At 39.1% G+C, this 23010-nt stretch overlaps 4 protein-coding genes across 4 annotated transcripts; 3 read left to right on the top strand and 1 right to left on the bottom strand.

Annotated features, from left to right (window-relative positions):
- Window positions 1596-7769, top strand: LOC18784945 (methyltransferase-like protein 1). The gene is made up of 7 exons (XM_007218835.2): window positions 1596-1887; window positions 2467-5183; window positions 5495-5578; window positions 5713-5817; window positions 5954-6062; window positions 6612-6763; window positions 7252-7769. Exons 2-7 carry the CDS (start codon window positions 2481-2483, stop codon window positions 7690-7692), a joined length of 3594 nt encoding a protein of 1197 aa, XP_007218897.1. The 5' UTR covers window positions 1596-1887; window positions 2467-2480; the 3' UTR covers window positions 7693-7769.
- LOC18785591 (sec-independent protein translocase protein TATB, chloroplastic) lies at window positions 7843-10182 on the bottom strand. The gene is made up of 6 exons (XM_007218287.2): window positions 9805-10182; window positions 9595-9716; window positions 9185-9244; window positions 8837-9101; window positions 8276-8422; window positions 7843-8178 (listed from the first exon to the last, which is right to left on the bottom strand). The coding sequence occupies exons 1-6, from the start codon at window positions 10034-10036 to the stop codon at window positions 8117-8119; spliced, it is 888 nt and encodes a 295-aa protein (XP_007218349.2). The 5' UTR covers window positions 10037-10182; the 3' UTR covers window positions 7843-8116.
- On the top strand, window positions 13001-16782 carry LOC18786859. Its single transcript, XM_007218979.2, has 2 exons — window positions 13001-13414; window positions 15037-16782. The coding sequence occupies exons 1-2, from the start codon at window positions 13322-13324 to the stop codon at window positions 16441-16443; spliced, it is 1500 nt and encodes a 499-aa protein (XP_007219041.1). The 5' UTR covers window positions 13001-13321; the 3' UTR covers window positions 16444-16782.
- On the top strand, window positions 16870-21579 carry LOC18786112 (putative transporter arsB). Its single transcript, XM_007220251.2, has 4 exons — window positions 16870-18955; window positions 19474-20794; window positions 20883-21072; window positions 21203-21579. Exons 2-4 carry the CDS (start codon window positions 19604-19606, stop codon window positions 21463-21465), a joined length of 1644 nt encoding a protein of 547 aa, XP_007220313.1. The 5' UTR covers window positions 16870-18955; window positions 19474-19603; the 3' UTR covers window positions 21466-21579.

Raw genomic sequence — 23010 nt, 5'->3', positions numbered from 1 at the left:
GAGTTATTTACACTAACACCCTTTGAAGTTTCTTGTGTTTTCACAAAACCCCTTCAGGTTTCAAAAATTACACGAACACCCCCTGAGGTTTCAATTTGTTTTTACAAAACTCATTTTCGTTGATTGCTTGCCCACAAATTGATGATTTCATTGAAAAAAACTTATGCAAATGACAAAATTAACCTCAGTAAAATATATGCAATCTAATTTTAAAGGCCAACTTTGTCATTTGGAGAATTTTTTATTATATAAAATCATTAATCTTTGGATAAAAATCAATGAAAATGGGTTGTGAAAACAATTTAAAAACTCAAGGGGTGTTCTTGTAATTTCTAAAACCTCAAGGAGTTTTGTGAAAAAGCCGAACACCTTATGAGGTGTTAGTGTAAATAACTCAAATTTCCAAGTTTTTCTCGCAATTTCCGTGGTTTTTATTCAATGTTTATTGATATCGATAATATCTCGATATTTCCATAAAAAATTTCATATTTTTGAACTACCGATATTTCCAAACTCATTGATATATTAGGTCTTGCCCCAAACCACTACACTAATGAAGAACGGGTCATTTGCTATTAGACCAACTCCACTCATTTGCCCTTAGCCATAACGAGGGGGGGAGCTAGGGTAGCCACTATTCACGTGAATAGTGGTTGCCCTTGCAAATAATATTTTGTATTTCCATCCGTTGCCATGGCTAATGGCAATTACTATTCATTTTGTTGTTTTTTTCACAAATTTTTTTTTACCTCAATAATTAATTTGGATAATATTTTCGGATAAGATTTTCGGGTTCTTACGTGTCAATACTATTCATATCTCATAATCGGATAAAATTTTCAATTTCAAATTTCAGATAAATTTTTTAAAAAATTGGTTGGTATTTATAGAAAAAAATTCATTAATTTTTGGGTTTTTTTTTTTAAAAAATTTCAGTATTTTATTGCAAAAAAATTGGCTGCCGTTGGATTGGAGGAAAAAATCAGATTGGAGAGCCCAGACGACACCACGTGGCAATAGAAAAAAAAAATCACATGAGTGGGCTGACGCCAGCCTGGCGTCAGCGATGACATCATCACCAGCCCTCGTTTTGGACCTCGGGCTGAACTGACCTTCGGGCCAGCCCGACTTGATAGGACCCACGTGTTGCCTGGGCTTGGGCTCATCGTTGGAAACAGCTTTTCTCGTCTTTCTCCCCCAGCCCGAGGCTCTGGCACTCCGCTGGAGTTGCTCTTACAAACATAAGGGGTAGGTAGACAATTCCTACCCGTATTTACAAATTATGAAAAATGAAAATATTTGAAGTCCCACCAAAGGGGGGTAGCTGCCTACCCGTAAAGTATTAAAGGCAGTCTCATCCAAAAAAAAAAAAAAAAAAGAAGTATTAAAGGCAGCTACTATTGGATTGTACATGTAATAACAATAATTTTGTTTATAGAAAAAAGGTAATAATAATATTACATGTACCAATATGACAAATTTTTTTTTACATGTACCAATTAAATATATAGTAAAGGAATAATACTAATACGAAAATTAAATTAAATTGGAAAAGTTTAAAATTTTAATTATATAGTGAATTATTATTAGATTATGGATTGCAGCAGGTCTCTCTAATTAACACTAATCTTTGACAGTAGGCGATTGGGTGGTAAAGTAGCGGTCGAACCGGAGTTTAGGGCTTACAGAAGAATCCAGAGTCTCTTTTCGCATCGCACACTCCCACTACACCACCACCACCAGCGTATCATTGCCTTCGTCCCAAATCCGACAATTTGACTTTAGGGCTTTGCTTTGTAGTAATATAAGCATACGTCTGAGAGCCTTTATACGCTTTCAAATTTGCAATCGCAGTTGAGACTCAAAGGTGGGCGGACTTTTTCTCGGGTAAGTCAGATTCAGCTTTAAGGGAATTTGGAAATTTGATATTCTGATTTCCTAGTTTCTTCCATGTGTGATATTCGGGCATATATGTTATTGGATTACAATGTCAAACCTCAGGGTCTTTAGGGTTTTAGGTGGATTGGTTGCGTTTGAATTTATGGTCTTAGCTTGCAATTTTATCTTCGTCGTGTTGTTGTATTTTGCTAAACACTTGGCATTAGAAACTTTTCAAGTTGGATTCATGGTTCATAGTGTGTTTATGCTAAAATGAATTGGGTTTTCTGTCTTTCTTTAAACTTGCTTTTAATTACCTTGTTATTACCCAAAAAAACTTGAATTGGCTTGATGGTATTTCAGTTTAAATGCTGGTCAAGTTACTTGAATTGAGCTAATGGTTAATAGTTGTTCATCTGAAACTCTGGTCTTTTGTTTTTTTGGATTCATTGACTTCTCTTGCTATTCTCTTTTAAATCTGGATCCAGGATCATTTGGTCATAGGCTTTCCAGTATCTGCTCCTGATGTAATAAGCACATCAAGTAAATCAGAAATGATAATAACTATTATGTTTTTTTAATTTGAAGGCCTTAGGATTTGGATGGACTCTCCTGAACGTAGTCGGAGTCATGTGAAACGAGAAGTAGAGGATAGCTCAAATTTGAAGAGTGATAGGGCCGGAGAAGATGAAGAGTGGGAGGGCAGTGATAAGAGGAAGCACAGGTCGAGCAGATCAAGAAAATCTGGTAATGGAGAAGACACTGGAGCACAAGATAGCAGTGGCAGAAGAAGAAATTATGGGGACAGAAGTGAGAGCCGAAAAAGATCTGGTGGCTCTAGCAATGCAGATAGTGATGAAGACGATTATGACTCAAGAAAAGAGTCACGCTCTAAGCAGATGAAGAAAAAACAAGAAGAGAGCAGTTTGGAAAAGTTAAGCAGTTGGTATCAGGATGGGGAATTAGAGAACAAGCAAGATGGTGGAGATAAATTGGGGGGTAGAGGACCAATTCGAGGGGAAGAAAATGATAGAAGGAAAATGAGCTCAAGGCTAACACAGCATGAGAATTCTCAGAGTAAAAGTAAGAGCAAAGAAGAAAGGTCCCATGATGGAGAGCTTGAAAAGGCACTGGAAAGAGATTCCAGGCATTCAGAAAAGAAGGAAAGCAGCCGAGAGAAGACTCATGGATCTTCTGAACAGGTGAGGAACTCGAGAAGAAGATGGGATGAATCAGATGGTGGAAGGAAAGCAGAAGAAAGTCATCACGAAAGATCTGATTCAAGAAGCAATAAGCCTTCTGATCCTAAGTATGAGAGTTCTAAGGAGAAAAGTGTTTCTGTGAGAAATGAACCCAGCGAGAGTAAAATCAAGGGTTTAGATTCAAACAGTGACAGGGGTACCAAATCTAACAACAGAGAAGAGAGAAAAGCTGATGGGGAGAAGAGTAAGGGTAAAAGTAGGCCAGAAACACTTGAAGAAGATAATAGGGCTAGTCCTGCCTCTCGTGAAGACAGATCAGGCAGGGAGAAAACTGAAAAGCATAGACAGCAGAAAACTCCCATTGGTCGGGATGTGGCCGAAAGCAGGGAGAGGTCTTTGAATGCTGATGAAGAATCAAATGTGGGGACGAAAGAGAAGGGTGCTAGAGAAGTAGGAAGTACCACCAGGTCGAGGACACCTGAGAGGAGTGGGAGGCGTTATCAGGATTCAGAATACTTTGAGATGGATTATGACAGAAATTTTAATCTCAAGCGGAAGGAACTGGAAAAAGATGGTTATAGGGATGATCGACCTAAAGGCAGAGATGATAGCTGGAGTGACAGGAATAGGGATCGGGAAGGTTCCAAAGAGAACTGGAAAAGAAGGCAACCTAGCAGTAATGAAAAAGATTCCAAGAATGGGGATATCATTTATGATCATGGTAGGGAGTGGGAGCTGCCGAGACACGGTCGTGAGAGGGCTGATAATGAAAGGCCACATGGTCGGTCTGGTAATAGGAAAGATGGAAGCCGAGGCGAAGCTGTGAAAACCTCATCAAATTTTGGAATTTCAAATGAAAATTACGATGTGATTGAGATCCAAACTAAGCCTATAGATTATGGAAGAGCAGAATCAGCATCCAACTTTGCTAGGAGAACCGAAGTAGGTCAGCAATCTGATGGGAAATCAGCACCAAGTGATGAAGAGTGGGCATATATGCAGGATGACAGGACAAGAAGGAGTGATATGCATGGATCTGGACCGCCAAGGGAAGATTCAAAGGAAAGATATACAGATGATATTACCTCCTTGCGAGATCAGAATTCTTGGAGGGAGGACTTTGATTCCCATGGAGGGAAGGGAAGAGGACAGAAAGGTTCTATGCCTGGGCGTGGTGCTGGTGGCCAAAGTTCTGGTGGTGGTTCACAGCCTCCATATGGAAATTCGGAGCCAGGACCTTTTAATAGGAATGCTCCGCAAGGAGTAAAAGGGGGTAGAGTTGGCAGAGGAGGAAGGGGTAGGCTTACTGGAAGAGACAGCCAACAGGTAGGAATCCCACTTCCAATAATGGGATCGCCATTTGGACCTCTTGGAATGCCTCCACCTGGACCAATGCAGCCACTTACACCTAGCATGTCACCTGCTCCAGGTCCACCAATGAACCCTGGTGTATTCATTCCACCATTTCCTCCTCCCGTGTGGCCTGGTGCTCGGGGAGTTGACATGAATATGTTAGCTGTCCCACCTGGTCTCTCCTCGGTCTCTCCTGGATCGTCAGGTCCGAGATTTCCTCCTAATATGGGGACTCCGACAAACGCTGCCATGTTTTTTAACCAATCTGGCCATGGAAGAGGAGTTCCTCCAAGCATATCCGGCCCTGGTTTTAATGCAGCTGGACCAATGGGAAGAGGAACTCTGGGTGATAAAAATACAGGTGGCTGGGTTCCTCATAAAAGTAGTGGACCTCCTGGTAAAGCTCCTTCTAGAGGAGAGCAGAATGATTACTCTCAAAATTTTGTCGATACTGGTATGCGACCCCAGAATTTCATCAGGGAGCTAGAGCTTACAAATGTTGTGGAGGACTACCCCAAGCTTAGGGAGCTTATACAGAAAAAGGACGAGATTGTGGCTAAAGCTGCTTCACATCCCATGTATTACAAATGTGACCTGAAAGAGTTTGAGCTATCCCCAGAGTTCTTTGGAACCAAGTTTGATGTCATTCTTGTGGATCCACCTTGGGAGGAATATGTTCATCGTGCTCCTGGTGTTGCTGACCATACGGAGTACTGGACGTTTGAAGAAATAATGAATCTTAAGATTGAGGTAATCTGGATGCAAATAATTGTTTTCTCCTTTAAAAAAGAAGACTAGATATGGGTATCTATATATGTCAGCTTATGTAAAACTTGCTGCTAAGTTACTTTTCATCTCTCAACTTCATAGTGGCAAATAATAAAGCAGTTATATTAATAGATGTTTCATATGATAATAATAGTAGTCTTGTATCACTAAACATAAAATGCATTTTTATGTACTTATTGTATTAGACATAATTCGTATGCCGTATCGTCCTTGTCTTTACATGCTTCTCACATTTCGCTCAATAATTGAACTTTTGTCCTTTGTGCTTACAGGCAATAGCAGACACACCGTCTTTCATTTTCCTTTGGGTGGGCGATGGCATGGGTCTTGAGCAGGGTCGCCAATGTCTAAAAAAGGTGTTTAACCAGGACCTCTGTATTAGATTATAAACACAACTTGTGGTTACCTTTATTTCTGTAATTTGATCTTGGATAATATGTTTGCATAAACAAATTGTGCTTACCTACATCTAATCAATGTGATCCTGCAGTGGGGATTTCGTAGGTGCGAAGATATATGTTGGGTGAAGACGAACAAAACTAATGCGACTCCTGGTTTACGGCATGATGCTCATACTTTGTTTCAGCACTCAAAGGTTGGTGTAATTTTTCTATTTTGAATGTCCCATCTTCATCTTGTTATCTGTCCCCACCACCCCCCTCCCAAAAAAAATCTATTTGGTAAATTGATTGATTTTATAAATGATTTGTTATGTTCCCAACACAATGAAGGAACATTGCTTGATGGGAATAAAAGGCACTGTTCGTCGCAGCACTGATGGCCATATAATCCACGCCAACATTGATACCGATGTTATAATAGCTGAGGAACCCCCATACGGTTAGTAATTGTATCAATAACCCTTGGTTTGCAGTGGTGTGAGTTTTTATCTCAATGTTTCTGTAGTCAGGTGTCATGATGTGTTGTGAGCTGGTTGCGAGATCGAGTTTGCTCTTGTGAATGTGTTTAAAACGAGATTAGACGTTTTATTGTTAGTGTTTTTGAAAACAAAATACAAGCTGTTTCAATTTTTTTAATAAGCAAAATAACTCATCATTTTTAGCAGCTGTTTATCCCTGTTCATGATGAATATGTTTTTCTTGTTATTTCTGATATGTTTTAGAGATTAAGCGGGTTTTGTCAAAATAATAACGGCATGCATAAATTGTGACAGAATCATCTGTGTAGGAAAATTTTGCTTTAGCTGTAAACACATATAAAGCAGAATCTTATCCTTGTTCAATCAACAAAATGAGGAATGAGGTAGAAAAAAAAGATATTATCATACCTTATGCTCAGTTCCAAAACTGCCCTATGATACTGTTTCATTTGCATCTGGATCAATGAAATGAGCACTGATTATGCTATATGATGCCATTGGAATTGCAGGTTCAACCCAAAAGCCTGAGGATATGTACAGGATTATTGAGCACTTTGCCCTTGGCCGCAGGAGGCTTGAACTCTTTGGTGAAGACCACAATATTCGGTCTGGTTGGCTGACTGCTGGAAAAGGACTATCCTCATCAAATTTCAATGCCGAGGTAAAAGAACTTAGCTCAAATTCTTTTCATAACTGAAAGTACAGAACCACAGTCGTTGAGTGCACCAGCTCCTCTGTTTGTGCAAGTGGCTGATCATTTAGGCTTAACCATTGAGTTCAGTGGATTTGAATATGATAACTGAAAAACTCCTAGTGATTAGAGGATAATTGGGATGAAAATGGTGTTTTTTGTTTCTATTTTTTAAAATAGAAATTAATTCTTTAGAGAGGGAAGGAGCAAGATGGCAGAGAAACAGGCTGATAAATGACATCAAACCTAACACGCTATTGTCAAATCATGAGTTATTCATTGGGATTGACTTCTCTTGGTGCTCACTGTTTAATCAACTAATCATTTGTCCATACATGCCCAGAAAGTAGGTTTAGAAACTTTTAATTATACCACTGCATCAATCTTGTTCCCTTTTTTCAAACATAAAATTGGTTTCTTGATTTATCCGCTGCTAAATGAATACGGGTGATGTCCAGGCCTATCTCAGGAACTTTGCTGATAAGGACGGAAAAGTTTGGCAAGGAGGGGGTGGACGAAATCCACCTCCAGAGGCACCTCATCTTGTTGTGACAACCCCCGACATAGAGGCCCTTCGGCCCAAGTCGCCAATGAAAAACCAGCAGCAACTGCAGCAACAGAATTCAGCATCCATTTCTCTGACCACGGCAAATTCCTCCAACAGAAGGCCGGCTGGAAATTCACCACAAAATCCAACTGCTCTATGTATTAACCAAGAGGCTTCAAGTTCCAATCCCTCAACGCCAGCTCCTTGGGCTTCGCAATTGGAGGGGTTTAAAGGGCGAGAGGGCAACAATTTGCCATCAGATGATAAGGTTTTTGATATGTATGGGTACAGTGGACAAGCAAATGGAGACTTTACAGATTTCGAGTCTCACAGACACATGAATTTGTTGTAACAAAATGTTCAGTATTTGAAGTTTTTGCTCTTGTAATTCTTTTTCCCTCTTATACAAATGGAAAGAAAATGCGCTGATCTTGTGCGTGCATCGTGATTTAGCTTTATCATCAAATTTGAAGTTGAAGAAGACCATTGGTATAACCAGAAATGAAAGACCAAAAATGTCATTATCTAAAAATATATGGCATATCTGCAGTAGCATTGGTCAAAATCGTACTCTGATGAGATCACAGACATCCTGAGGTTGCCATGTTTGTACTCTTAATTATACAGAAATTCCAAGGACTTCACTAGTGTCATTGACAAAAATTGTGAAAGAACAATATAATTGGGATTTCTCAGCTTCATTCATCCTTGTCAGGCTTCATATCTCAATTTTGACATGGGCAGGGATCCTTCTAACCATTTTAATGTGCTAGGTCTTATGCCTCACTTTGAGGTTGTTGAGTCGATGGAGTTCTAGCAGCAGTTTCTTCAACGGTAGCTGTTACCAAATGTATGCATACAACATCATCACATGTGAGATCATCAAAGAGAGAGGGAGGGAGAGAGCGAGAGGGATTGATTTAAGGACGACTAACCTTGAGATGGAGTTTGAGGTTCAAGTTGACTTTCCACTGGAGTAGATGTCTGCCCCTGATTTTGGGCAGCAGCTGCTTTTAGCTGCTCCTCTGTGATTTTTAGGTACTCTTCGCTGGTGTATGCTCTGCTTGGTGACGGAGCCCCATCTGCACACAGTTCGAGATTGCTTAAAGTGACAGAAACTATCTCATGGGGCGCAAGGTTATGATCTGTATAATCATACATTGAATCAAACAGCCACAGCCACAACATGATTCAGTTAAAAATAATGACTACATAAATAGCGAATATTTTTCTCTGTAAGAAGCAGGTGTTACCCATATGAAAGATGTATGGGGGATAAAGATTAGAACTGGCTCAAAATTTCCCAACGCCTGGTTACTCCTATTTGTGTTCTTTTCTAGTATTCATTCATATTCTAAAAACTTCCATAATGTGTCAGAATGATTAACCAGTAATCACATATACAAGAGCTTCTTTCAATAAATAAAAAAGGAAGTCAAAGATAAATGTAACGGTTGCTGGCATCTCCGGTCATGGTTTCTGCATTAATCACTTACTGGGTTCGGCCGTGGTTTCTGCATCTCCAGTCGTGGCAGTTGATGTAGGGGTTGAAGTAGTGGCATCTGATGAAGGGGTTGAAGTAGTGGCATCTGATGAAGGGGCAGCCGTGGCAGCCGATGAAGGGGTTGAAGTTGTGGTAGCTGATGAAGGGGTTGAAGTAGCGGCCATTTTGTTGGCATTGTATGTGTCTATTGCTGAAGGTGAAATGTCATCAAGACCAATCTCCTTTTCAAGGGTGCTCTTGAATTCCCTAGAAACGTCCTACACGCAGATGTACATGCAACATTGATAGCCTTCTCACAAGACCATAAATATACATTTGAACGAAAGTTAATATTACTAACCTGAAGTTCTCTAATGGTGGGTTGAAAAGCACGCAAAGTCTTTCCTAAATTCCGAGCAACCTGCATGTAGATAAATTGTTACTCTGGGATGCCAAAAGATCAGTTAAGCAACGAAGATTATTATTTTCTTTCTAAAGCTTGAAATCCTAAGCTCCCAAGGCCATCATTACTTCTGTCATTGAGTTTTGGCCAACAACAATTCTGTGAGGGGTTCATATACCAACCAAATTTACTTAGTTCGTAGAATTTACCTCTACTACTTAAAAGTTAAAACTGAGAGAACACAGGCATCCATATGAGAAATTAAATCCAGCTATCCTGATGATGTTAACAAAAGACAAGCAAGCACTCTCACACAAGAACTTGAACTTGAGATCAAAACGCCCAGCTATACATAACATGCCACTCACCTCAGCAAGACCTTTGGGACCAAAAACCAACAAAGCCACCACCCCAATAACCAGAGCCTCAGGAGCTCCAACCCCAAACAGAGATGCATAAACCACCATACCCTTATGCCTTCCCTTCCTCTCTGCACCAACAAATCACAAATGAGCTGAAATGACTAAAGACAGCAAACAAATAAAGAAAACACGAGCAACCCGAATGATAAAAAGTACCTAATTTTAAAGATTTCGGCGTGAATGAGATACCCAGGTGCTTCAAGCCACTCCATGGTGAGAAAGGACTAAGACCCAGTGGAGGAAACACAGAACAAAGTTGAAATTTTGGGTTTTGGGGGCGTGATATCAGCGAAGAAGACGGGTTGTATATGGCTGATTTTGTGCCTCTGGGAGCTGATGCTGGTGAACACACAAATGTAGCAGCAGCAATAGCCGAGGCCATGACCATCAATTCAAGAATTTTGATATTTTCCGATTCATGAGTTCTGGTCAGAGTCCAAAATTATAACAACCAGAAGCATTAGATGTGTTTTCAGATTTCGAGCATTTCTGGGTAAGCCTCAACCTGGGTTTGTAGCCCAATTGAAAAGGATCAAATACAGTAAATCATTTCAAAGGATGGGCCTTTATGTATCTTTGTTAGTCAATTTTAACACTGCTCTTTGCTACAAAGTTCAATAACCAGTCAGCCCAATATGATGTGACAATTGGGCTCCAAATGTTGTTGGTATGTTCTTCTTTTGGGGTCAAATAATTGATGTATTAAAAATCCCATAAAAATCATGCAAACCCTTCATCCAAACTCCAAAAAGCAATATATGATCTTGAATTCTTGATAGTAATAATAATAATAACCAACCTACCATGATGTGGCTGTGAAGAAAAAGAAAAAGCCTTTTCATTCAACTGTTGCTGCCCCCTTGGGCAATTATTCTGATAAGAGAATTCCAAAGGGATATAAAGGAGGATCTTGAATTAAATCTGTTATATGTATATAAAATGTGCATGTGTTAAAATTTGCTAGATCAACCCCCACCTACTTGATAAGTTGAACATGTGGTGTGCTGGTTTAGCTTTTGCCTTGTGGGACCATTAGCCACTCCTAGCCACCCCATGAGAGAGAGAGAGAGAGAGAGAGAGAGAGGATCAATTTCTGAAATATCCAGTAGTTGCATTGCATTTGCACCTCCTAGTGGACCCCTAGTTGCATTCAATATTGGTTAGTTACATGGGTGGATCTAGGAAAAAAATGAATTATCATATTCACAGAACCTCTCACTGTTTTGATGAAAGTGGGATATGATATGAGTGAGTGTTGATATAATAAGCTTTAGGATATAATTGGTATGCTTTTATCTGCAAAGTTTTTAACTTTTTGCATTGCTGCTTGTAATACCACAGCTGAACTGAGAAAGTGTATAGAAAGTGAAACCATCATAATAATTTTCAACTGTATAATTATAATCCCACACATTGACTGAATGATCCACAAAAAAGGTTTAGAAGCCAAGAATAATTTGTCTGACAGAGACATGAACAGAATCTGAATATAAAAAGGGTAGGTGACTAGGTAACATGATCGCATTTAATATAAAATATTGAACAGTAAAAAGTAAAACACACACTTTGAGTTTTCACCATAGAAGTTTGGGATAAGGTGAGAGAGGTGAGAGAGGTGAGAAAAAATAAAAAGTAGGCTCTAAATTTTTAACATGCAGAGCAGAGTGATGAGGCCACCACCAGCAAAGGAGAAAAAAGGTGTTTTTGTTGGGTTGAGATATCATTTTCAGAAAGCAAAAGGATGAATTGGATTTGGATGGAGAGATGATGATGGCTGAGACCGAGAGACCACCAAAGAGAGAGAAAGATGAAGAGCACCACCCGTGCAAGTTTAATTTAGTGTGTGAGTGTCGCTATCTTACGCACGAGGGGTGCCCACAAAAACCCATAATATGGAAAAAAAAAAAAAAAAAAAAAAAAAAAAAAAAAAACCAAAAGTGGATGGGCCGCACGTGGACATCTTTGACAAAAGTTTTTTCTCGATGTTATAAAATGTAAGTAACAGTGAATAGGATCTATCACAGTATAGAAGGGCGTGAATTTGTTCTTAAGTCCGACTCTTTATGATATTTTAATAATGTGTGTGTGAAACTCCCTGTTCTTTGTAGTTTAAATTAGCATTTGTATTTAATTAAAAATTGAAGCAACAGGAAGTTGCAAAATAATAATAATAGAATTTAAAATGAAGGATTTTTCTATTTACCCTCGAAGTTTCTCTAATTTACATGTCTGGCCTTCTTCACGTTTTCGTTGGGAGGTAGGGCCCGCAACACAAATGCGGTCACGAGAGGCGCGCGGGACGCGCGTAACGTAAAATCAGAATATTACAAATCACGAGTATCTCACGCGGTCACACAACGCCGCCAGTAAGTTTGCTTTTTTTTTTTCTTTTTTCTTTTTCTTTTTGGCATTAAAAATCACCACGTCATTGTTAACATTGGTGTGACGCGGTAAATTGGAACAGAACCAAAGGACACTTATGTCATCTTATATTTTCTAGCTAATAGAGGAAGCTGTCTAATTTACTTTTATAAAGTTACAACGAACGACCCCCGTGGATCTTAAAAGTTTACAACGACCCCTGTAAATAATAAATCATTTTTATTACGAATGATAAATTTTTGTTAATTATTATTAACTAACTAACTAATTGGGTGTTTGACTTAAAAAGTTATTAAATAATTACCGAATCAGAGAGAGAGAGAAAGAGAAGACAGCTGGGCAATTTTTTTGTTGTCCAATCACTTATACAATTATCATCAACTTGCACAAATTTAATCATTTTTTGCTAAACCCGTGGCCACATTAAGCTACTTCAATACAATTAATAATTGAGTCGTATTTATTTATGGGAAATGGAAAATACATATAATACGATTAATGTCATGTTAGAATGTGCATATTTATGAAAAATCTTTAAAACAATTTTAATAGAGAAAAGTGAGTCTGTTGCATGTTATGTGTTCGTCATGATTTTTTTTTTCCTCTTAAATAAACTTTGTTATGTTGCGTACCTCAGAAAACACACAAATATTGCATAGATTTTTGCTGGATCTAGAACAATACAGATTGGTATTTAATATTTATTAATTGATTGGTATTTGTTTAATCGCATACCTATGCATACATGTTTTGTGATGTATTTCAATAAGAAAATACATCATAAAATACATCCCTTAGAATAATGCATCAAGTGGCAAGCCCACGTGCCCTTTTTTTGCTGGTTAATAAATATTCATGAAAAAAATAAAAGAAATAATGCGAAGATGGGCTTTTATTGGAGGAAAAAAAAAGAGGAGTGGGCCCCAACTCCACGGACAGAGAAAGAAAGAGATGATTTAGGAGGAGGAGGAGGAGGAGGAGTTAATGAATGTTAGTGTTTCTTTCTATATTTACAAGTTCACATTTTGCATTCATTCATTCATAGCTAGCTCCTCCTCTCTGTCTGCTTGCTTCGGCTCATCGGCTTCAAAAACGTTCGTCACCAGATCGAAATCCAGAACCCGCCATGTCCTTCGCATCTCGCCGGGAAATCCATCGTTCTCAGGTGACATAGCCCGAACACACAGTAGACGGTCGCCGGAGATTAAACAAAAGCAGACAAATTAGCTCGAAAAGCAAGAGCTTGTTGGATCACAAATTAACCAGAATATATAACTCAAATTAAGCAACCATGAGAAGCGTCAATAGCAGCGTTGATACTATCAACGCCGCCGCCACTGCCATCGTCTCAGCCGAAGCTCGACCTCAGCCCACCACCGTCCCTGTATATATCTATCTCTCCCTTGCATACACATATATATATATATATGTGTGTTATGTATGATAGGCATATATGTATGCATGTGTGTTGTTTTATTTTTTCTCTCTTATCTCAATTTGTTTAATTTGTTGTGTTTTTGGGTCCTTCGTTTACTCTGATTGGTTGCTGAGAAACTGTGGAAATCTGAAACACATATATGAGCAGTTGGATCTTGCGTTTTGTGTTCCTTTTACTTATTTTCAATGCTGAAAAGTGAAAAGTATGAAGCTTTGAGTGTTTTTGGGAATCTTTTTAGAGTCTAGAAAACTTATGCCTTGATTTAGTCACTCGACTCTCTCTCTGTTTTGTCTTTTTGGTTCCTTTTCTTTTTTCAGAAAACTTATGCCTTGATTTGTTCATCACGTGTTTGGTTTCTCAAATCAATAGTAATAATAGAGGAAAAAGTTGAGAAATTTAATTGACTTGACTAGTATAAAATGCAAGATTTCAATTTTGGTTTTGTTTTTCTATTTTCCCAGGGTTTTTGGCAACCAGTAGAGCATGGTGTTAGACAAACCACATGCCTTTACCTTTAAATTAACATCATATAGTTCAGTAGTCATTTTATTTCGTGATTTGTCTGTATCATGCATTTCAAGTCCAGACAATGATGTTGGCGGTCAGCAGTACACCTGAACCTTGCTCTGTCTTCAGATAGTAGCCATAGCTTGCTTTATGGAGACGTGATTGTCTTTGTACTCGTGGGTTGCTTTATGGAAACCTCATTGTGCTTTATGCAGTACTAGTTAAGTGCATTTTATTTCAATGGCTAGTCTTTCAAGTATGTTTTGATGTAGCAGCGGGTAACTTAGATTCCAGATTTTCTTAGTAGCACCTAGCAGATTTACAGAATTTTCTGTAAGGCATCTGATCAACATTTGGTAGTTCAGAGATTTTGGAGCTTGGGTCAGGAATTCTTCAAGTCACAAGAATCCAATTGGGCATGGGACCTGCTTCCCATTCTTGCTATGGGGGATGTTGTCTTGGAGCTTTTTCAGTATCGCCTTTTAGAATGCCAGTAGAAACACAAGGGAATTTTGATTTGCAATCTCCACTTGGATACCTTTAACCCATAACTGTCAAATGTTCAATGATCAAGTTTGTTTTATTTGCTACATGAGGCGGAATGGTGCTTTTATATGAAACTTCATACTCATTTTGAAAATTGGGCCTCAATTTCTTCTGTTTGTGGCTTTTAGTTTTAAAGGCAGGTTATTTCCGTTGCTTTCGTAGGATCTCCTTTACCATTGTCCTTATCACCTCTTGTTGTCTGTTCATGCTCTTCATGGATATACTGTAGCCTTTTAAGTCAAGGATTTCAATATTGAAGCCACTTTATGGAGTTTAAATCAAGTTTCGTTCTTCATTATATTTATAGTTTGTATCAATGAGCATGAACTAGGCTGAAATGATGTGGAAGATTTTCTTTAGCTTCTGGACATATTTTATCCTTGATGCTGGAATAACAAATTGATGCATGTAATATCCGTGAAATGCTTGAGCCTTACTGGGTAAATAAGAAACCAGACATGATCCAGCTGAAACTGAGTCATTGACGATATTTTTTTTTAATCATTTGACTACAGAAAAGAAGATGGGGAAGCTGCTGGAGCCTATATTGGTGCTTTGGGCCTCATAAAAACAAGCGAATTGGTCATGCTGTCCTCGTTCCTGAGCCCGTAGTTCCAGGAGCTGCAGTTTCTGCCATTGATAACCAAACAACCTCAACTGCAATTGTAGTACCCTTCATTGCCCCTCCATCTTCTCCTGCATCTTTCCTCCCATCTGATCCACCATCTGCTACCCAATCACCTGCTGGATTTCTGTCCCTCAAATCTCTATCTGCCAATGCCTATTCTCCGGGTGGTCCTGCTTCCATCTTTTCCATTGGCCCTTATGCATATGAGACCCAGTTAGTCTCACCACCTGTATTCTCTACCTTCAACACTGAACCATCTACTGCTCCATTCACTCCCCCTCCCGAATCTGTGCAGTTGACTACACCTTCATCCCCTGAAGTGCCTTTTGCTCAACTTCTGACTTCTTCACTGGACCGAAATCGTAGAAATAGTGGTACCAACCAGAAGTTTGCATTGTCACACTACGAATTCCAGCCTTACCAACAATATCCAGGAAGTCCGGGTGGTAATCTCATATCACCAGGATCAGCAGTCTCAAATTCTGGCACATCTTCTCCTTTTCCTGACAGACACCCTGTGCTTGAGTTTCGCATGGGAGAAGCTCCAAAACTCTTTGGCTTTGATCATTTCACCACTCGTAAGTGGGGTTCTAGGATAGGTTCTGGATCATTGACCCCAGATGGTGTGGGGCTGGGTTCTAGGCTAGGTTCTGGGTCATTAACGCCGGATGGTAATGAGTTAGGTTCAAGGCTAGGCTCTGGATGTGTGACCCCCAATGGTGCTGGAATCGGTTCCAGGTTGGGTTCTGGCTGTTTGACGCCTGATGGTCCTGGCCCTGCCTCTAGAGACAGTTTCCTTCTGGAGAACCAGATATCTGAGGTGGCATCCCTGGCCAACTCAGAGAGTGGATGTCAAACTGTAGAAACTGTATTTGATCATAGGGTGTCATTTGAATTGACTGGTGAAGATGTTGCGTGCTGTCTTGCAAATAAAGCAGTGGCATCAAATAGAACTGCATCAGGATCTTCAAAGGTTATAGCATCAGAATACCCAAGTGAAAGAGATGCGTTATCTTCAGATTCTAGTAATCACTGTGAGTTTAGTGTTGAGGAAAGTTCCAGTAGAATTCCTGAAAATGTTTCTGGAGAAGGGGAGGATCAAGGTTACCGGAAGCATAGATCCATCACCCTTGGGTCAACGAAGGACTTTAATTTTGACAACACAAAGGCTGAAGTTCCCAATAAGCCCAACATTGGCTCAGAGTGGTGGGCTAACAAAAATGTTGCTGCTAAGGAATCTAAGCCTTGTAATGACTGGACTTTCTTTCCAATTCTACAACCTGGAGTTAGATGACATAGGAATGATTCAACATGGCTTCACCTCTAACCCATCTGATGTATAGCTTGGTAAACCTGGGATCACATTGTTGATGGATGGATGGATGGATGGATGGATTGCAGAGGTGAGAGTTTCTTTGGCACTAAAAATATAATTCAGAGAGAAATAGATTGTAGAATTGTTAGTGTGAGTACTCAAAGGAGCATTCTTTAGAACATTTCTTTACTTGATGTTATACAAAAGATAGGATTCACTTATAGATTTTGTGTTTGTTGATTATTTTTTCTGGATGTGTAATAAAAAGGTCGTATTATCGCATTAACCTCTGAATCATTACACGTTCCTTGCTGCTTTGAATTCTCTACTTCTTTTATATTGGTAGGTCTCTCATATCTGGAAAAAGGCTCATAAAGCATGAGGCTGTTTGATTGAGCCTTACAGAAAGTATCTTTGGTATTTTGAGGTTTGGGTCATGCCTGCCTACTCATATCAGTGCGATCATAATTCTTGCCAAGGCTACCAAATTCTAGCTGTTGTGCATATGTTTCATGTCAATTATCTGCCATGTAGGGTCCTGTGAAGGGAATAATAATGCTCCAAGCCCCCCAGACCTGGTCCACTTCAGCAAGTTCTCTGTTAAACTACCCTTAATAATGCATTTTTGTCTTCTAAAATTGGGTTCTTTGGCCTAAATCAGTTGTGATATATACCAAGTGTAACAAGAATCTGAATATGTATGTATATATATATATATATATATATATATGCTGGCCAAGGATAAGCATAAATTGATTGAATGTCTGCTGCGTAAATGGCCAAACCTCATGTCTCTGTCTGCCCTACCCACTTGCCCAAACACCACTACAATCATGAAACTAGAAAGAAACAGGCTGTGACCAACAAACCAGGAGACATGATAAAACAAGAAGCAATAGGCATGTCATGTAGAGCGTTTTATGGTTCAAAATCAAAGTTATCAGCATCAGGTGGATAAAGATAAAGAGGCATTTTGCAGTGTGGCAAATTGCAGACCAGAAGGTTTATGTGAAAGTAAAACCTTGACAGCTTGTTTGTTTATAAGTTTAGATAGATGTAAATCTCATTCCAGGAAGGTCATTTTGGACTCTTTCTGGCATGTCTTGGGCTCAGATATCAGACTTCGAATTGTTTAATGCCCTCAGAAGCCAGCTTACCCGGGAAAGATTTTATTGATGTTTGATTGTTTAATAAAAAGGGTGTGCGTCACATGATTTGGTTACGATATCTGACGTAAGTGTTGAATTAGATTGAAGATTTTTTTATTTTCATGGCATCTAATTGCGTCATTCGATTTGATTTTCTTCTTTAATAATCCTCTCTTAAGATCCAATAGCGACAAATTGAGTTTGATGTTTTGATAGTAGACAAAAACAAACAGGTTACAAGCATTTGTGCCTGCTGACTGGCTGCTATGGAAGAGATGTAAGAGGAGCTCGAATGCTTTGCTTTGCACCAGGGCCTTGAGGTGCTGGTCTCTTATCTCAGTTGTCTAGAGGTTGAAGGGTATTGCGACATTGTAGTTGATGCTCTTCCGGGCAAAGTCTCCGTTTCTTTTCGCGGCGATCATCTTCATGTTGTGCATGTTAAACGCATTTACCATGAAGCTAATTTTGTCGTTCGTTTCTTGACTAAGAAGGGTCTCACCCCAGATTTTATTTGGACCTCACTTGGTCGGTACAAAAAATATAGAAGAGGTGCATTTTTTAAAGTTGCTGCATAAACCTGGTACTGTTCCTAGTTAGTCTTACTTCCCTGTCATCTTATGAGAAAAATAATTATATGATTAGCATAGGGAAAACATTTTGGAACACCATGTCACAATCTGTCTTTTGCTTCCCATCCCACCCCCATCCGATTTTACAAATTACAACTTCCAAATTTCCAGTAAGTTGAGTAAATATCATGAGCAGTCGAATCTCTAATCCCACCGGCAACATTATCTTTTTGTCGGTCTCACTAAAATATAGTACAAACTTGTCATTTTCCATTAGAACTCAGAAGAAGTTAGAGAAAAGGTTATGAACTTACCCAATATTTACATCATCAGAAAGAAAACATTTTGCCTAAAACCAAAAAAAAAAATCCTTTTTTTTTTTCACTGGCATATTTCATTAATCCATGTAACATTACAAAAAAAGAAGGCATTTTTGTTTATCTTAGATTTTTTGGGACAAAAAGTTCTTGTGATGAGATGGGTACGAGTCTACCACGCAAGAGCATCAAACAGTAAATAAGTTTTCAGAACAGCAAGGATTACAAGATAATCAGGGAACGCTTCATATAAAAGTTCTTCGCTTTTAGATGTGGAAACCGAGAAGAAGCTCAGCGAACTCCTCTTTTATTTAATTTAGTTGAAATAGAAAAGTTGAATCTGCCTATCATCTAATCCAAAACCAAGAACTTTCTGTTTCATGGAGTGTTTGCTTTGCATTACAGTTATACATACAACGTTCTTCTGATTTTGACAGCTGCAGAACGGCATGTTGAGGTGAGATTATGTTGCTTTGGGGCCGGAGTAGCATTAATATATGCACTTTTTTTCTGTCTAATACCCTATCTGAAACAGATTATTATACGTGTGGTTATCTTTTCATATTGTGTGTCCGGATCCCTCAATATTATTGAGTTCGTCATAGCAAATTTTTGGATGTGGGTTTCTTTTTTAGATGGACATGAAACATTGGCATTGACTTTTTCTTCCCTTAATACTATCTTTGTAAATTTCTATTATGTATAGAATTTACGATTAGACAGTAAGAAAGTTTCAATCTTGGCTGGTTTTCTTCTTGTTATTTACTGAGCTTCACAGTCCACGCGAAGTTGCAATACTACTACTTATACTGAACTTTTTGTTTAGTTCCTGTTTTCATTGCAGCTGTTTGATCAGGTCTTGAATGAAATGTTGTCTTGCTGCTTCAGATTCATAGCAACACCTTGTATGTCTATTTCAGTGTCTAAAGTTGAATCTTTACTTAATCTGATTGTGCAATTGGTTTCCCTGTTCAGGGTCTTTCCATTTTTGGCCTGTATTAATGCATGCTATCGTTAGCTGCGGGGTTCTTAATATATTCTCAAGCCTTTGGAATTTCATATGTATATGTCAAGAATAAGATTCTGAGCTTCTTAAATTGGAAAAATGGCCATGGCTTCTTCTGTGAAAGTGGTTCTTGGCTCAATTGCCTTTGCAGTCTTTTGGGTATTGGCAGTGTTCCCGGCTGTCCCTTTTCTGCCAATTGGGAGAACTGCAGGGTCCCTCCTAGGAGCAATGCTTATGGTTATTTTCAGAGTCTTAACTCCTGACCAAGCATATGCTGCTATTGATCTCCCAATCCTTGGTCTTTTGTTTGGGACAATGGTTGTCAGTATTTACCTTGAAAGAGCAGATATGTTCAAATATTTGGGTAAGTTGCTCTTGTGGAAAACCCAAGGAGCAAAGGATCTGCTCTGTCGAATCTGCTTGATTTCTGCAATTTCCAGTGCTCTCTTCACCAATGATACCTCTTGCGTGGTTTTGACTGAATTTGTTTTAAAAGTTGCAAAACAGCATAACCTCCCACCTCATCCATTCCTACTTGCCCTTGCCTCAAGTGCAAATATTGGGTCTGCAGCAACTCCAATTGGTAATCCTCAGAACTTGGTTATAGCTGTTCAGAGTAAGATTCCTTTCGGAAAATTTGTGATCGGAATTCTCCCTGCAATGCTTGTGGGAATTTTTGTGAACGCTTTAATCCTTTTATGTATGTTCTGGAGGTTGTTGTCTGTCCATAAGGACGAGGAAGATCCAGCTGGAGAAGTTGTTGAAGAGGAGGACGTAAGTTCTCATCGGTTTTCACCAGCCACATTGTCACATAGTGCATCCTTAAACTCCCAAGAATGGAACTCTAGATTAGAAACCGCAGATGTGAAAAGTTCTCCAAATTTTAGTAGGAACATAGATAATGTTGAGACTCTTAGAAACCGTTTACCTTCAAGTGAGAATGAAATAAACAACGTTCATAGTGGTGCTTTGGACTCTGCAAGAAATTCAATTGCATCAAAAGAGGAGATAGTTGATGTGTCCTCTCACAAAAGGGAGGAAACGATCCTATCGGAAAGGTCTGCGTCAAACAATACACTGAGAGATGCATGTCCTACAGAGTCTTTGGAAGGGAAGGAAAATCTGACCACAAGATGGAAAAGATTGCTGTGGAAATCTGGTGTTTACCTTGTTACTATAGGAATGCTGATTGCATTGCTTATGGGCCTGAATATGTCATGGTGTGCAATTACTGCTGCACTTGCTCTAGTGGTTCTTGATTTCACAGATGCTCGGCCAAGCCTAGAAAAGGTATATTTTACAAGCATATGCTCTTCTCTCTGTTTGTTAGATTACACTTCTGATAACTTTGTTTTTTTTCTCTCTCTACTTTGAGCAGGTCTCGTATTCACTTTTAATTTTCTTCTGTGGAATGTTTATAACCGTCGAAGGGTTTAACAAAACTGGTATTCCAAGCGCTCTCTGGGACTTCATGGAGCCCCATGCACATATTGATCGTGCTACTGGGATAGCTGTTCTTGCCCTTACCATACTTGTGCTATCAAATTTGGCTTCAAATGTACCAACTGGTATGTTGCTGTATTTATTTTTACGATTCTAATGTCTAGTTGAAGAACACCAACAGCTAATGATCTCAAAACTTGAGCTGCCACTTAACATGTTTTTTTTTCTTCTTCTTTCTTTCTTTCTGTTGGCTAGTTCTGTTGCTTGGAGCACGGGTGGCAGCATCGGCAGCTGCAATTTCTGCGGCAGAGGAGAAGAAGGCATGGCTCCTTTTAGCTTGGGTGAGCACGGTGGCAGGAAATCTATCACTGTTGGGATCGGCAGCCAACTTGATAGTGTGTGAACAGGCTCGCCAATCCCCATACCTTGCATACACTTTATCCTTCTGGAGTCATCTTAAATTTGGCGTCCCCTCTACTCTTTTAGTCACTGCCATTGGTTTGACACTGATAAGATGATTGATCATATTTTCCCTGGTTGGTGCGTTTGATTTAATCAATCTTGTTGTAAGTGAAACTTTTGTACAAAGGAAAGATCAATGTCAATGAAAACATAAAACCAAAAAACAAAAATCGTCAACCTTTTGGAATAGGGTTTAGAGCACTTCTGCCTATTCGCCATAGCAAAGAGCAAGAGGAAGCAATGTCTGTTACTATTCACATGAATAGTGGCAGCCTTTACAAAAGGCTTGTTGTGTTTCCACCTATTGCCAAGGCAATCCAAGGGCAACCACTATTCACATGAGATATGAGGGGAAGTATTTGTATAGAGTTTTGGTGTGGGAAGAAAAGAATATGGTTAGCTATTATAAATAAATAAATAAAATTATGATTTTCTTGGTTTTTTTTTTCAATTTTTTTGTTATTTAAATTGGTTGCTGTCATCATTATGACATCAGCATTACATCACTTGCCTAGGCAGCAACACGGGCTGATTATGCTTGTTGGCTTGCCCAGGTTGGTGGGCCCGACGCCTTGCCCAGGCTTGCCCTTGCACGCTGGAGACGTCTCGTGGGCTAGGCTTTCTCCTACCCTGGCAAAAGGCATTCCGCTAGAAGTGCTCTTAGGGTTTGGGCCTTTACCATGATGTGGTGGGTTTGAAGGATGGGCTTTTACTTTCATGACTTGGAAGTTAGAAGCCATTTCAATCAAGTATGATCCAAGTAACATTGATGAAAGTAAGAACTGAAGCTGACCTAACCCTAATTTACAGAAAGGGAGTATCTTTCTTGTGTAAAAAGGGAACATGCCACGTGCAAGCAACTAAGGACCCGACAAGTTTTGCTCTCCTCTCCTGTGAATAGCCTAGTTACATCTCCCCTTGACCCTTGACCCCTGTGTAGATTAGATTGGCCATCTTTCATCTCCAGCACCAAACCCTTGTCTCTTGCCTTCTTCATTATCTAGAGTTTTCCTCCAACGAATTTTCATATGAGTATTTATCCATTTCTTCTTTTTTTCCTTATTTCACATACCGTGTTTGCGGTTGAGTGACTTGAAATCAAAACTTGTTTTTCCTACGAATATTATCAACATTCGTGAAAACAAACGAACAAACAAAAACAGTCTCATGTTTCATGTGTAGCTACGAATATCGCCCAGGAATAAAGTTTCAGATTTCAAGTTGATAAATTATTCAGCCTCAAATCAAAGACGGCGAGCGTCGTGTCAACATGTATAACGTGCCGAATAGGGCCAACAAGAACGACCCAAGTCAGTCAAGTGAAGTGAACTCAAGGAACCCAATACGTCCAATTTCTATCAGCTATCTTCTTTTTTCTATTTTTTTAATCTTTTCTTTCTTATTAGAAGACAAAAAATGGTCCTCTTTGGGGACCTCCGATAAAATTGGAAGTGGTCACTGCTGTAGTGATTTAGAGTAATTACTCTCCCACGTCAGATTTCGATTCGAGTCCTAGCATCAGTATTGTTTTTGTGAATTTAATATATTATTGTCATTCTCACTCAAAAAATATAAAGACAAAAAATGAATAAAAACATAGG

This window comes from Prunus persica, chromosome G2 (assembly GCF_000346465.2).
Source record: "Prunus persica cultivar Lovell chromosome G2, Prunus_persica_NCBIv2, whole genome shotgun sequence".
NCBI lineage: Eukaryota > Viridiplantae > Streptophyta > Magnoliopsida > Rosales > Rosaceae > Prunus > Prunus persica.
Note: the sequence above shows the minus strand (reverse complement) of the source record. Positions and strands in the feature narration are given on the sequence as shown.